Source organism: Apis cerana, linkage group LG16 (assembly GCF_029169275.1).
Source record: "Apis cerana isolate GH-2021 linkage group LG16, AcerK_1.0, whole genome shotgun sequence".
Classification (NCBI taxonomy): domain Eukaryota; kingdom Metazoa; phylum Arthropoda; class Insecta; order Hymenoptera; family Apidae; genus Apis; species Apis cerana.
Genome location: NC_083867.1, coordinates 5,140,761 through 5,156,279, shown reverse-complemented (window position 1 = coordinate 5,156,279; position 15,519 = coordinate 5,140,761). Strand labels below are relative to the sequence as shown.

At 22.9% G+C, this 15,519-nt stretch overlaps 2 protein-coding genes across 6 annotated transcripts in view; one reads left to right on the top strand and one right to left on the bottom strand.

Annotated features, from left to right (window-relative positions):
* LOC108000414 (uncharacterized) overlaps positions 1-1,985 on the bottom strand; it is a 39,867-nt gene extending 37,882 nt beyond the window's left edge. For all 4 annotated transcript variants that reach the window (XM_062086676.1, XM_017060721.3, XM_062086677.1 and 1 more), the window contains exon 1: positions 1,564-1,985. The gene's annotated coding sequence lies outside the window, so the exon portion shown is untranslated. The remainder of the gene's footprint in view (positions 1-1,563) is intronic.
* Positions 1,986-2,101: 116 nt separating this feature from the next.
* On the top strand, positions 2,102-15,134 carry LOC108000292 (uncharacterized). 2 transcript variants are annotated; one of them, XM_062086684.1, is made up of 8 exons: positions 2,102-2,332; positions 4,711-4,889; positions 8,106-8,386; positions 8,557-8,879; positions 9,112-9,245; positions 9,360-12,329; positions 13,420-13,586; positions 14,323-15,134. In XM_062086684.1, exons 6-8 carry the CDS (start codon positions 12,263-12,265, stop codon positions 14,590-14,592), a joined length of 504 nt encoding a protein of 167 aa, XP_061942668.1. In that variant the 5' UTR covers positions 2,102-2,332; positions 4,711-4,889; positions 8,106-8,386; positions 8,557-8,879; positions 9,112-9,245; positions 9,360-12,262; the 3' UTR covers positions 14,593-15,134. The 2 variants fall into 2 exon arrangements, with proteins under 2 accessions (XP_061942668.1, XP_016915998.1); XM_017060509.3 differs by lacking the exons at positions 2,102-2,332; positions 4,711-4,889; positions 8,106-8,386; positions 8,557-8,879; positions 9,112-9,245 and having other exon boundaries at positions 10,609-11,251; positions 11,920-12,329.
* Positions 15,135-15,519: the final 385 nt, after the last annotated feature.

The window sequence follows — 15,519 nt, the reverse complement described above, 5'->3', positions numbered from 1 at the left end:
TATACACGTTGTCATTTGATAAACGGATATATCCTTTCAAAACGAAATTTCACTTGTAAAATATTAAATTTCTTTAATTTTTTTCATGAATCAACAATGTTTTAACAATCGGGATTTTCAGTTTATAGGATTAAACATTGAATCATTCCGTTTGACGTATCTACGAATCTGCGCGAGAGTTTGAAATAGGGTTTAATGGAAATGTTTAGTAAATAGACGCAAGAGAAATTATACGGAATGTTATTCGTGCAAACTATGTAAATTTTTCCCGAATCGAAAATGTGAAAAATTTAATGATATTTAATTGTGTTTTGTTGAGTAATGATAATGATGAATTAATTATTGAGTACTTAATATTACGAAAAAGTTGCATTAATTTAAGTGACAAAAAATTTATAAAATATAATACTATAAGCGAGCTCAAAACGAAGCAATCTACTTTTTTGAAGATTTATCCTTATGGACAATACATAAAACACGTATGAAAATTCGATGCTAGGGAAATACATGAAACATGAAAATAGGGATTTTAATAATCCCTATTTATTAATCGTAAGATCCATTCGAATGTTGAAATTAAGAATAATATTAAATTGATTCAAAATTTGGTTTTAATTTTATAAAATATCATATTATATTATATAATATATAAATTCTTTTTAACAATTCATAAAATTAATTATTGAAAAAGAAAAAAATAAAAAGTTACTAAAATAATAATGGCATTTTTACAAATGCTATAGTTACATTTAAATAAAAAGTCGTTTTCAAATCTTTTTATATTCTTTCTTAAGAAAATGTTTAAACAATAAACATTTTTTTTTCCATGAATACGTATCAAATATTTTCATTTTTTATTTTCTTTTTGATTAGAGAAAAAAAGTATTAATTTTATTGTCGTTTGATTATTCTCATTCAAAAATTTAATTGTGTAAAAAAAATAATATTTAAATTAATGATTTTTTTGAATAACATTGTGTATAATTAATGGAATAAATAATTAAATTATATTATTTTCAAACGAAATAAAATATTTAAATGTATTTGAAGGACGTATAATTTATGATATTATAACATTTAGAAGTTTATGTTCAACAAGTATTGTTCAACAAGTATTCGATAAATAAATTGATTAGTTAAATTTTAAGCATTCCAATTTTTTCTCAGTTAAGAATATTTTTTTCGTTTGAATTTCACTAAAGATGATTAAAAGTGATTAAAAAATTATATTCCTAAATGTTAATTATATTCTTTATTCTTTATGTTTCGATAAATAAAGCAACAATTTTGAAAAATCACTATGATATAATAGCCTTCAAAATATTTAACTTTGTGATCCGAATTAAAAAGAAAAAAAGAAATAAAAAGAATATAATCGAAAGAAAGATCATCGTTACTATCATTCATTATATCTTTCGTTTAGTGGCGGGATATTCAAACTCTTAATAATGCACATTATCTTGTCAATATATCTTGTCGAATTATTAAAAACTTACACATAAAAAAAAAACTTTTACTTCAAAAATGATATTTCACAATTATACAATAATAATTAGGACTTACCGATACGATAACAAGTAACACTAGTTCGATTTCTCTTTGAAGACAATAGTGGATTCTTGGTGACAAGTGGTATCGTATAAGAGAAGAATCCGTTACTATATAATTGTAGACACCGTACTCGCGAATTGTCTGTTGGATAGATATTACGTGCAACGACCTCCGTGATTCGTTTCTTGTGCTATGCGATAGGTGCACCTGTTTGCGTGTCACTTAACCGTCATGTATATATGCACGAAAAAACCCGAGAATTTTCCACGAATAGAACGCGTGTTTATTATTTGCGTATCGGTGTATAATCACGTTATTAGATTTTTTAAAACATTAAATAAATGATAAATTGAGGCAATAAAGAAATTACGCGACGCAAACGATACCAAACCTACCGCGTTCACAGTCGAAGCGATACTGCGAGGCTCGTAGCGACCCGGCGTCCCCTTCCACCATCGACCCGGAGCGCAGTAACCAATCAGTGTTTTCGATTCTCTAACGTTTAAACTCCTTCCGTTAGATCCATGAAAGGCTGATGTGAGTATGTGAGGGGGTGGAAAGCACTTTTGGCGGTCTCACGTGTTGCTTCGCTGTAAACATCGATGATCTGGATTTAATTCAATTACCCAAACGTAACGAAATGATGTCCGAATTCTTGTGTCGATGTAAATATAATCGATCGTGGTACATAACGAGAAGAATTTCTTGTGGTTCGTAAATAAAAGTATATTACACAATGGAAAAAAGAAGAATAAACATACCGTGGCGGCCATAATGACGTGTAGGTAACGAAATTAAATTTAGAATATATTATGTATTTATATATTAATATTTAATAATATTTTATAATAATTATTTATATTTAATATTTTTTTCTTTAAATATATAGCATATATAACAAAAAAGAAAAATAATAATATTCAATAATTTATTGCAAATATAAGGTTATGTATTCGTATTATTTTATTTCGAAATCAATTTTTTTTTTAAATATAACAAAATATTTATATTTATAGAAATGTTTAATATTTGGGAATTCAAATTTTATAAATAATGTTATAGAATTCATCTTGTTGATTAAATATTGATTAATATATCAAATAAAATGAAATATGAATTATTAAATTATATGTACATTAATTAAAATAATTAATAATACATGTAATTACATAATTCATATTTTGAATTGTTTAAAAGTTTTAAATTTAAATAATTAGATATTAAAATTAATTAGGTATTAAAAAAATTAAATATTAATTTTTACGTAATAAATATATAAGATATTAAAATTTTCTTAATATTATGCACAGATAAATATACAATCTTTAATAAAATATAAATCATTTATTTAAATGTATAATAAAATAACAAGATTTTTTAATTAAAGTAAAATGAAAAATCTTTTACTCTTTGATAATAAAAACTTAAGAAATTTTTTATTTAAAGTTTAAAGAATTAAAATTTCTTTGATAATGTGATATTTAATAGTTTCATAATGGGTAATGCGCAAAAATTTCTAAAACAACAGAATATAATTAACATTTCCCAAGAGATTACCTCTTGCCACACATTTTACTTATGTTTATTATTTTAGTCTTTTTATTACTTGTCTTATCTTTTAACAAAAAATATTCTTGAATTTTTATTAGATATTCCTTAATGTCATTTAATTTATTAATTAATATTTAAATTAATCTTATCCAAATTTCTATGCAAAAAATTTTAATCTAAAATTAATAAAATAAAATATTCAAAATACTTCACGATTTATATTTTAATCTGAAAACTATGCATATAAATTTCATTAATTAAAATAAATAAGATTAAATAAATAATAGTTTATTACTAAATTTATTAAATATTATATTAAAGATTTATGATATATCGAATATCAAATATGAAAATATCGAAAATTATCGCTTATTATTAAGATTTATTTAAGTAAATATCATTAATATTTTATGATAACATTTATTAATGTATATTTAATGGCAATCTAGTGGATATTGAGTTATAACTTTGATGGACGTGACCTGTGTCCTTGATGAATTTCGACAAGTTGATTCGAGGAAAGTCATGAAGTTCCTTATGCCAATATTCCTACAAACTTGTTACTTTGCTATAGTAGCATCTGTAGAGTTTAACCTCATTAATGAGGTTATGTTAGTTGCAGAATTTTAATTGCAATGAACAATATAATTTTATATATATATATATATATAAATAATTTTTATATCAGTTGTTAAGTAGAAAATTGAGCATTACATTTTTTTATTGTAATATTTTAAATACATATAATAAGAAAAAATTTTAATTGATTTGCTTAATATAATTTACTTTTTAATAAATTATTTTTTTTAAACGTTATATTTTTTTAAATAAAAAATTAAATTTTAAATTATATTCTCTACATATATTATAAATAAAAAGGCTCGTTGAGAATTGTATGAAGACAATTTTTGTTATTTCGTTATGTTAACTTGTTACATAGGAAGTTATTTCACGTACCGCTTTTAAATTTAACGCAAACAAAATGCATTTCTGTTTTGACAACAAGTAATAAATAATTCAATAACTGTAGAAACGAAATAAAAAGTCATTATTTATTTAAAAAATGTAAGTTTGCAAATTTAATTTAAAAAATATTTAAAATATTTTTTTTCTTTATATTTTAAAAGATTTATAACTTTGTTATTCGAGAAGAAATAACTACGTATTTAAGAAATTAAATAAAATATTGAGATATTATTATCATCTTTAATTGATTTTAAATAACTTTAAACATTTCTATATTTCTTAATTTAATAAAACGAATCTCATAATATTTTATTTCTATGATATTTTGTATTCATCTTACAGTTTTTTCCTTGATTGATTTTTAAATCTCTTCCTGAACCTTATATTGTCTTTGATAAAGAATAGTGATCCTCGGAACAAAGAAAAGGACATACATGCTTTTGGGATTGAAAATAATATTAATTAAGATACGATCGTTTAATCTTTTCATTACTATTGGGATATTTATAATCTCTTGTAAAGAAACACAATTCCCTATATTTTTATTTTATTATATCTTTTTTTTTACATGTTATGTAATTATATAAAAATATATTGTAAGTTTTTTTAATAATTTTTAAATAGAATTTTACTTATTTGCAGTTTACTTTTTTAAATAACGAAATTGAAATGAATTACTATGGAATATGATACTATGATGATACAGTAGTTCAGAAAAATTCAAGAATAATTAATAAGATCTGTTCTTTCAATAATTAGAACCACAATTTCGAGTAAACGATACAGCAAAAATATGATTTGTAGAAAGTGAAATTTACTTCGTAAGTATCCTACTTTAATCTTAATAATGTCAAATACCTTATTATATTAAAAAAAATAATTTCGGTGAAAAATCTTTTAATCTCTGAATCTAAAAAAGAGAGGGAATTTATAATTTAAGATAATTTGATTTAAATTTTTAACAATAAAAATAAAAATTATTTTTATATCTATATAAAAATAATTGTATCAATATTTATATTATATATATATTGCATAACATAAAGTATCAATCATATTATATTTTTTTTATTATTCTATGATATAAAATTTTCTAACATTCATTTTTCAGATACTTCAAAACATTATTCGTGTAGAATTAACGCCACTCAGATTCTAATTGATTTCATTTTGAAAGAGTTTAAGTATTATAGTCGCCTGAGTTTTTATCCTGACAATGAAATACGGTAATTTCTCGATCCTTTTAGTATCAATTACATTATGAAACTACTTTCTCGTGCTCATTTTCATTGTCTAATGTGATTCTTTTCGTTTGTTTCTTTATTGTTATAAAACTTATTATTATGATTATATTATAAGTAGTTTTGATGAAGATTATATTTTTTATTTGTACATGAAAGATACGAAACGTTAACATTAAAATGAATGTAATCATACAAAAAATATTAACATCTCATGTGCATATATGATTCGAATATTTTCTGAATCCCTTTAATTTTCTCAGTATTACGTATAAAATAAATCGATTTCAATTTGCCTTTGACACATAGGTCACATGGATGAGACATGGTTTCGAATTTATTAACTGTATGTTATGCAATTCTCAATATATACAGAACATATTATCATAGCTACGAATATCTGTGAAAATACAGATTTCGTAATGACATAAATTACAAAATTACATAATCATAGGAAGGGAAATAATTACAATTTTCAATGTGATTTTTATTTCATTTGTCAAAGTTACAATTTAAAACTTTGTGTAATTTTATTGAAATGAAATTAACTAGAAATCTAACTTTTTAAAAATAAATAAAAAGTGATAGTTTTTCTTTTATTTACAATTAATTTATATATTTGAATCTTATAATAGATTCAATTACATGTAATATAATTAATATAATTTTTTTAATATAAAATTCAAATATGTAATTTAATTTAAAAATTTCTTACTTTATTAATAATATATTCGTCGATATATTTATAATCATAAAATAGTAATATATTTCAAATTGAATCATTATATTTAAATATGGAAATTACTCAATCGTTATGAAAATTGTATTAAGAGATTGAATTTCATCGAAGATTATTTCGTAATTGGCTCGTATTTGCGTGTAGTGACAATTGAAATTTATTATCAGAATTATAGAATAATTTTCAATAATTTTCAAGAAGATATATGATGAAATATGTGACAAACAGATTTATCTGTATAAAATATGCACAAACCGTGTCTAACATATAAATGAATGTAATTTTATAATAATTCCAAAATTTAATGAACTTTTTATAAACTTATTAATTAATCAATTATAACATTTCGTATGAAATTTTCTTATGATATGATAATAAATTTTAAATGTCAATCTTGTAAACTTCTATCAAAGAATTATTTGAAATAGAAAATGCTTTATTCATGAAATATTTATAAAATTGAGATTACACATTGAGATTAAATTCTCTTGACCTAATTTTAAGACGTTTCATTTAATGTAACTGCTTTTTATTAAAGTAATTACTAGGTACGTGTAATTAAGAAAATTCTTTGAAGTGAAATATTTCAAATATTAACTTTTCTTTTGTACTCTATTGTCAATTTCATATTATTTCATATTATGTTAATCTAATTTATATACTTTGATTTTCAAATATTAAATTCCATTTCGCAATTTTTTTTAATGCTTCAAAGCTTTGAAGCACTTTTAATTTTTTATTTTTCGTTTTTTTTTTAAAATTCAACTTCAAGAACTTTTCCTAAGAGTGCTTATTATAACCACTTGTTGTAATTACAAATATAACTGAGAGAAGATTTCTCTCGTTAAATTTTGAGATTTCCATCGCGAAATGTGCAATATAAATTTATCAATCGTTATGAATATTCAGAGAAATGAATATTTATCTTACTAATTTTTCTACCAGCTTTATTTCATTTAAATCAAAATAACCGTTGTGAAAATATGATTTGTTCGACTGTATTAAATTTAAAGTTAATTTCCAATGGCAAATATTAAACATATTTTATTTTTAATGTATAGCTGATGAAAATCTAACTCATCGTGTTCGAGATATTTAAACATTTGTAAAAATAAAATTAATAAATAAAATCATTACTATTAAAAAGGACAGTGTTAATACAAGTCATTCAAAATACAAGAAGTAATAAACGGAAAAAGCTTAGAAAAAGATACACATGGCTTCATAAAGTCCACAATAAGAGAGGAAATTAAAGAAAATAGGTTTTATTAAAAATGAATTAATATCTTGCTACCTTTGTATCAACCTTAAAGTAGTTATTCTGTACTTTTTGTAAATATAAAATTTTTATAATTGGTTTCAGAAAAAAAAAATTGCTGAAATGAATATAATAAATATTTCTGTGCTATTCATAACATGTGCTGCATGCTTTATGTTTCAATAATAAAAATTAATGGTTGCTTTGTTTCAAAACTGCAAAACAAAAAATAAAAATTTTATTTCTAGATATATTTTATTAGTGGTATTTTATATTGGAAATTTCAATATGGAAAAAATAATAATATTTTTTATCATTGATAATATTATAGAATATTACAGATATATAGATTATTATATATATTTTATCAATTACGGGAAAGATTAGTAATAATTAAAGCTTATGTTATTTATATTAAATATATGCTATTAACATTAAATATTAATATTATATTCAACATAATTGAAACCAGTTTATAGAAAATATTTCTTTAAAAAAAATGAATATTCCTAAAATAAGCATGAATAAATAATCGTTTATGAATTTTATAAAAAAATATCTTTATATTCATAAGAGTTAATAATAATTATTATATTACGTCAAATTATAAATTAAACAATAATGATTAATAATTAATTGGAGCATGATTATCTATGTTATTATTAAGGCATTAATTGCATTAATATCAGATATTTTATATTATATTATTACATATTTATATATTATTTTATTTTTTGCAATTTTATTATTAAAAATGAAGATAATAAATAATAAATTTATTTTTATTTTTTTTTTTTAGATAAATGATAATTCACAACTGGATAGCTACACAAAGTTTTCATTTTACCTCTGTAATTCATAATTCCAATAAATCTTAAGACAATACACTTAGAGAAAATGTTCAAGTGAAAGCAATAACACTTGTCCCTTGTAGACCTAAAATCGATTTCCCTGCGGCTATTCACCCCTATAAAACATGCAACTGCAGCAGACTATTGTGAAATGATCGAACAAAAATTTCTAATTTTAATTTTAAATCAAATTATCCAACGTCATACAAAATATCGCTCTCAACTAAAGGTTTAACTTACTCTATAATGTTAATTTATTTAATCTCTATTATAATTCCAGTTTATTGTAATACATAATTTATTTTTATTATAACAAAATGATAAAATATTATTTAATTTATATTTAATTTCTAGTTTTATTTTTAACAAATGTTATTTAAGAGAATATTTAATCAGTAGATTCTGAATCGGCCATTTCATATGCAACAATCTAATAATAAGTGAATTATGGTCGAATACCGTGAACCGATGTTCAACAGATGTGAAACGAGAAGCAGGAATAAAAAGAAAATAATCCACACTCGTTAAATCAGCGTACAGGAGTAGTTTGAGCCATTACTCTGAAAAGAAAGACGGGAGAAAAAGTTCAAAGGAGTACGGTACGCTTTGATTATTGGCACACGCCATTGCTAATAGCAGTCGTTCAAAAATGAACGGGAAACGAGAAATGTTGGAATAGTATTTCGATGTTTCTTTTCCACTTTAGAAGCTTTGATAATTAAGTGAGTTTAATTTTCTTAAATAATAATGAGATATTTTATAGATAAAAAACTATGTACAATACATAATTTAGCTAATTTTTCAAAATTTTTTTTATAAGCAATTGGTTTTATATTGATTGAGAATACAAATATCCATTTTCTATAATAATTTATATTACATTAGTATTATTTTATTATTTTCTATATTATTTATTAAAATATAAATAAATATTAATATTATTCATTATTACAGGTAATATAGAAAAGAAGATTATTTCCAAATATTTAAGAGATAATACTTCAAGCTAATATACATATAATATAAATATATTGCTAAGAAAAATAAATTCTTGTTTTCATGGCATATATGTTTATATTTAATTAAAAGTAAGTATAATTTTAATTGAGATCAGTTTTATTTCTCTTATTTTTATTTCTTAATGCGTATTTCCGTTTTGCAATATATTAACATAAATTTTTTTCTTGAAAAATTTTCTTTAGAACATAAGTCAAGTTGAAAAGTAACGATGGAAGATATTAAATTCTGCAGTTGTAGCACTACGTATAACACTGTGTCTGCGGAACCGGAAAATTGATCCAAAGATTGGTTTCAAAAGAAAGTTATTTTTACAAGAAAAAGTATCAGTTCTTTTCTATCTACATATATTGTTTAAGAATATTGGAATAATCAGAAATACTAGAGTTTGAAAAATTCTTGTTATATTGTGATTTTATAAAATATTAACTTTTTCAAAAATATAATTTAATAATTAATTTTAAAAAATTCTATTTGTTAGTTAATATAATCGCTAAATATTTAAATTAAAAAAAATTATGATTGCATTCATATTTAAAAGTTCATATTACTTTTAAAACTATTGGCAGATATTTCATTTATGAATATTCATTTACGAATATTCAGTTAGTTTCAAAATTTCTATATGGAATGCGGAGCATCTGCAAAGGAACATAAAATATAAATTCAACCCATAGTTAAGCTCTAAGTAAGTCGATTTACGACAATACCCATAAACATATAGTAGTGTCCTTTACTGAAATATTCATTGCAAGTTGGTTCTGTGGTTATATGGTTTCTATTTTTTTTTCTTTTGGCTTATTGCATTGAGCAGTTTTTCATTTTAAAAAATTCTCTCTTATTTATACATTACGAAAAGAATGTATTATAATTAATAATTATAATTTTTAATTCTTTCATTCATAATTTTAATATCTTTTTTATCATTTTATCATTCATAATTAAATTTAATATTAATTGAAAATAAATTTTATGTAAAATTGAATTATATTTTGTATCATAATGATAATTGAATAAGATGTTAAGTTAAAATGAATGATTTATAAGATATCTGTAAATTAATTAATATATTTAAAACATTAAAATAAAATTTATCAAAAGTTAAAAAAAATTACAAAATTTTTTAATTAACAATTATTTAAAAATTCATCTCAAATGAATATAATGTAATAATTAAGAACTTCTTCAATTAATATTTCATTAAATTAATATAATTCTTCACATTTGATATATTTTGTTTTCTATTTTCTATTTTTATTTATTGGCATCTATTATTAAAAATTAACAAATTAATTACAATTAAAACAAAAAACATAGATATGTGGACAATTTCGATAAAATACTTTCATTAAAATTTTAATTATAGAATTTCTTTTTCAGAGATTAATTACAGCATTAGCTATTTCTGCAATAAGCTCTCATTTTCTCTATCTTTAATCAAAGCATGTATTTCTATCGAAAATTCGTGTTGATTACAGTGTTGAATTTCTTTGTAGTATTCCCAAGCGAAATCGTCAATTCCAGCATTTAACAAGAGGCACGGAATAGTAGAAGCGTAGACACTTTCCACTTCTCTTTTTCATTTTCTGAATAGCGTTGGATGAACTTCAACAGGAGATCTCGGTTTATTTAACCTGTAACAAATTTCCTGGATAATTTACTTACATGTCAGGAACCGCGAGAACAGTGTTTTAACTCGGCCACTAACTGGACACGCTTGTTGCATCCAATTGGGAGTAATCTGCCGTATAGCTGATCGTATTTGTGGTATTTGCTTACTTTCGTAAACATCAGATTACTTTGTCGACGATTAATTTGAATTTTACTTGCATGTGTCAAGATAGGATAAAATGAGATTACTGGAAAATAAAAAATATGAATTATAAAACAATATTAATAGAAGAGATGATGTTATGGCTTTGAACAATATCAATGAATGTAATTTTAAGGAATGAAATTGATAAAATATGATTAACATCTTGGTATATGATTAAATTGAAATTTTTTTAAAGAATGATATGAATATAGATGAAATGCGATTAAGTTTGACATACTTCGATTGAGATGATGGATGAAGGTGAAGTATGATTAATATCCTTTGGTGTACTAATACAATTTTATTGAAATTATCTTTTATGGAAATATTAATTTAATTTTTTTTCACATATAAAGAATTCTATTTAAAGAATTTTTATATAAAGAAAGTAACAAGCACATTTTATGCTTATAATTTTTAATGAATTTCTGTGTTACAATACTATAAAATGAGACTTTTAATAATATACAATACATTATATTATACAAATAAGATAAAATATGAAAAAGAGCATTATATTTTTTACAAATCTATATTTTTTGATAAAATTATTCTAACAAAAGATAGAATTTTAATTCATTAAGAATATAAACTTGAACATGTAATTCAATTTATTCAATTTAATTCAGATAAAATTTAATGAAAGAGATTTTACAGCTTACTATAATCTTCTTTTCTTCAATTAATACTTTTTATTGATAATTAAAAAAAAATTAGTTATCAATTTTTTTAAGGAACTATTTCAATTCAATCAAAAATTGTAACAATATTATTCTAATAAAAAATTAATATTCTTATAAAATAAAAAATACGTAGAATCGATATTGTCTGTTACCAAATATCGATCGTTTCACTATCGATTATGTATCGATCAAATATGGCGGTATTATTTCTAAATTTTGTTTTTCCTAAGTAATATTTATTTGCAGTGCTGTGGAATCATCGATTTCGTGACAATAAAATTTTCTGTTTTCTGGATGTGACGCGGATGCGCACAAAACTTTGACGTCAAACATTCCCGCTGAACGGACAGGACCTTCCGGCTCCTATGGATATTGATTTTCCGTGTTTCGAGGTTTCTAGAGCAGCCGAATATGCGCATGTACAGCTATATGTGCGCATGCGTAGCCATTGACATCAACATGGCGGTCTACGGCGCTCGAATCTTCTTTCGTCGCATTTCAACGCGTTCGCGATGATACACAAGGATGCACAAAGTATACGAATGTATAATTTAATTTACGAACCTCTTGCGAGGTCTTGCTGATCAATATGGCTGACAATAAAAGTGCCATTGTCATATACTTGCTGATCGTCATTTCAATCGCAATTGTTGATGGTAAGCTTGATATACTGATTACTTGTATATCTCATTACTTGTATTTTTGTTTTACTTATATTATTAAAAAAATTAATTGGCAAAGTCATATATATATTTCTTTATTCTTTGGTTTAATTACATATTTTTAAATTTGGATAATTTTAATGTGGGTTTGATGAAATTTTTTATTTTTCTTTTTTTTCTTTTTTTGTTTTTTATTTTATTTATTTTTTTTTATTTTGTTTTCTATATAATTTTTTGATATATGAATAGATTATTTAAAAGAATGCTTTATTTATATGAGTTTTTAAAGAAATCCAAGGATATAATTTTGTCTATATATATAATCAAGATATAGAATATATATACAGAAAACTACACCTGTTGAACTATTTATTTTTAAGTATTAGGCCATTGACATATAGAAGTTCAATATAACGTTATAAACGTTTTTTTTATCTGTGTTTGTATAACTTAATATAATCTAATATAATTTAATTTAATCTGACTTATATGTTTGATTTATTTTTTGTCGTTTAATGATCGTTTAATTTGTTATTTTATCGCTAATAATTTACTGCTTATTCTTTTATATATCCACACCCTTAGAGTTTGCTATGAATCATAAAAAATGATCGATACACATGATAATTTGATTTTTATTTTTAATTTTGATTATTTTTTTCGTTAATTTTATTTTAATAAATTATTATTTATTTTAAAAAATTGTAATTCAATAAATTTATTTTTTAAATAATGCAATAATTATTTGATGTAACAATGAAGAATATAAGAATATCGAATTTTTATAAAAATATTAAAAAATATTATAAATATTACAAAAATATTTAAAATCAAATTTTTTGTAGATTACGGACAATTATTTGCATTGTATCATTAAAAAAATAAACCTATCGAATTATAGTTTTAAAGTGTGATATTAAAAAACAAAAAAAAAAAAGGAAAAATGAAAATTAGAAGTATAAACGAGAAATAAAAGTAAAAAAAAATTTTTATAGTGTCTTACGTTCTACTTTGTTATGATTTTTATGGATTTTTATTAATATCTGTATATTTATCTATGTATTACTTGTATTATAATTATTAGGGCAATTATTGTCTACGGAACATCGAACTCAAGCAGCATCAGAACGAGTGAACAATTTATGGTGTTATCAATGTGAAACGATGGAAGATGGAGAGAGATGTTCCAATCTTACCGGAAATTATAGCGCTTTCGAGTACAAGTGCACTGGTGACAAAAGGACTTGCATGGTAATGACAAATGATAACACCGATTCAAATGCTTGTTGATTATATGCAGAGACACGCGCGGACCCTCCACCAGATGTTTGATATTCTATTTCTCTCGCATGTTTTTACACCAAACAGAGCGTTACTAGGCAGCTAACTAGAAATGATAACTTATTTATCATCCGCAGAAGCCTGTTTAAGATAGGAATGAAATTTCCTTGCAACATAATCGTAATATTTTTAAATTTTGTAATTAGTAAAAATGTAAAAATAATTATAATAATTTAATTCTATTTTTTCATTTAAAGATAAGAAATAAAAACTTGAAAAAATTAAATTTGACGAATCATTTTCAATTGATATTTTGACACAGAGTTAGATGAAATTCGTTTCAAATAATAATTTAAAAATAATATATATAAAATGGTCACTATGACATTTGAATGTTTTAAAGATAATATTCTTTTCATTAGAATCATATTACAGCGACATTCAAATGTATATTTTGTTAAATATCAAACGTCATAAATTAGATTCGCAAATATTTGATTAAATTTCATGACAAGTTTCCATTCAAAATAAAATTCATTTTATAAATATTCATAAATGGTTAGAACAAATTTTTTTTAAATATTTTAAAATATAGTATTCTATTTTAAAAATTTACTTTAAATTTTAATATTAAATACTCATAATGTGAATAAGAAATTAGTAATATTTTTTACATATTTTATTAACATATTATTTTTTTTTTCAGGTGAAGCGATTTTCTTACACCACCAGCACTGAAGATTCAACCTCTAGTCCTCAAACGTGGTCGATGGAAAGGAAATGTACTAGTAAATGCGATCCTGGATGTATAGTGATCGGCGAACGTACAAAATTGTCGGCTTGCACTACTTGTTGCGAACAATCGTTTTGCAATGTTGGCACTGGTGCTGCGAATGAATTGACGATAAATTGGATCGATCTATTTCTAGCTTTAGTATTGCAAATTACATTGACAATCATTATACATCCGTCCTGACATTGCAAACAAAATGATTCTCAATCTTCCTTGTAAATAATATAATCAGTTAATTATTATGTACATATCATTCGAATTTTAATTTTGATAAAATGAAAATGAAAAATTTCGTGACATTTATGCTTAAACATACGCTGTAATATACGTTGCAATATGCATAAATGTAATATTTATTATATTTAATTTTGTAAATATATTAGAAATCAATTTGAATGTTTCATATTCCATAAAGTTACATTATACTATATCATGGATTAAAATGTATTTGAATAAACTTTAGAAAAATATTAAAAATATTATCGAAAAATTGTTAATAACACGATAATAATTAATTCAGGAGTATGATGAAGTATTGTTCAATTATTTAAATTGAACGTGTCTTCTTATTTATAATTTTATTACTATATTTCAAATTATTATATAATGTTGCAACATATAATATAATATAATATTACTGTAAATTGTATAAATATTTATGAATTTTATTTATTTAATTTTTGAACTGATTGTTCTTTGTAATAAACACTTTTTATTGATATTAATTTCATTAATCTTTACTTGGTTTCCAATAGAAATGAAATATTTTATTCATAATATTAAAATTTTAGGGGAACGAGGGAAATTCAGCCACATTCTATTCACATAGGATCAGATATCCAAAACACATCGTTTAAGTTGTCAGTGCATTTACAGCTGTAACCAATTACCGTAATTGCACACAACCTAAATGAAAGCATTCAGCTTAAACTCGTGTCCCAACAACATCCTGGAAATCTGCGTATTATCTCGTTCGTAGAACCAAAGAAGGCTTCGATTGAACGTCAATCTAACTTTTGCTGAAATGAACGATTCTCGATTTCTAGAAAATTCTGACGAAATCTTTAAGCATCGAGTGACAGCATTCGTTAAATCAACGAGGAAAATCTT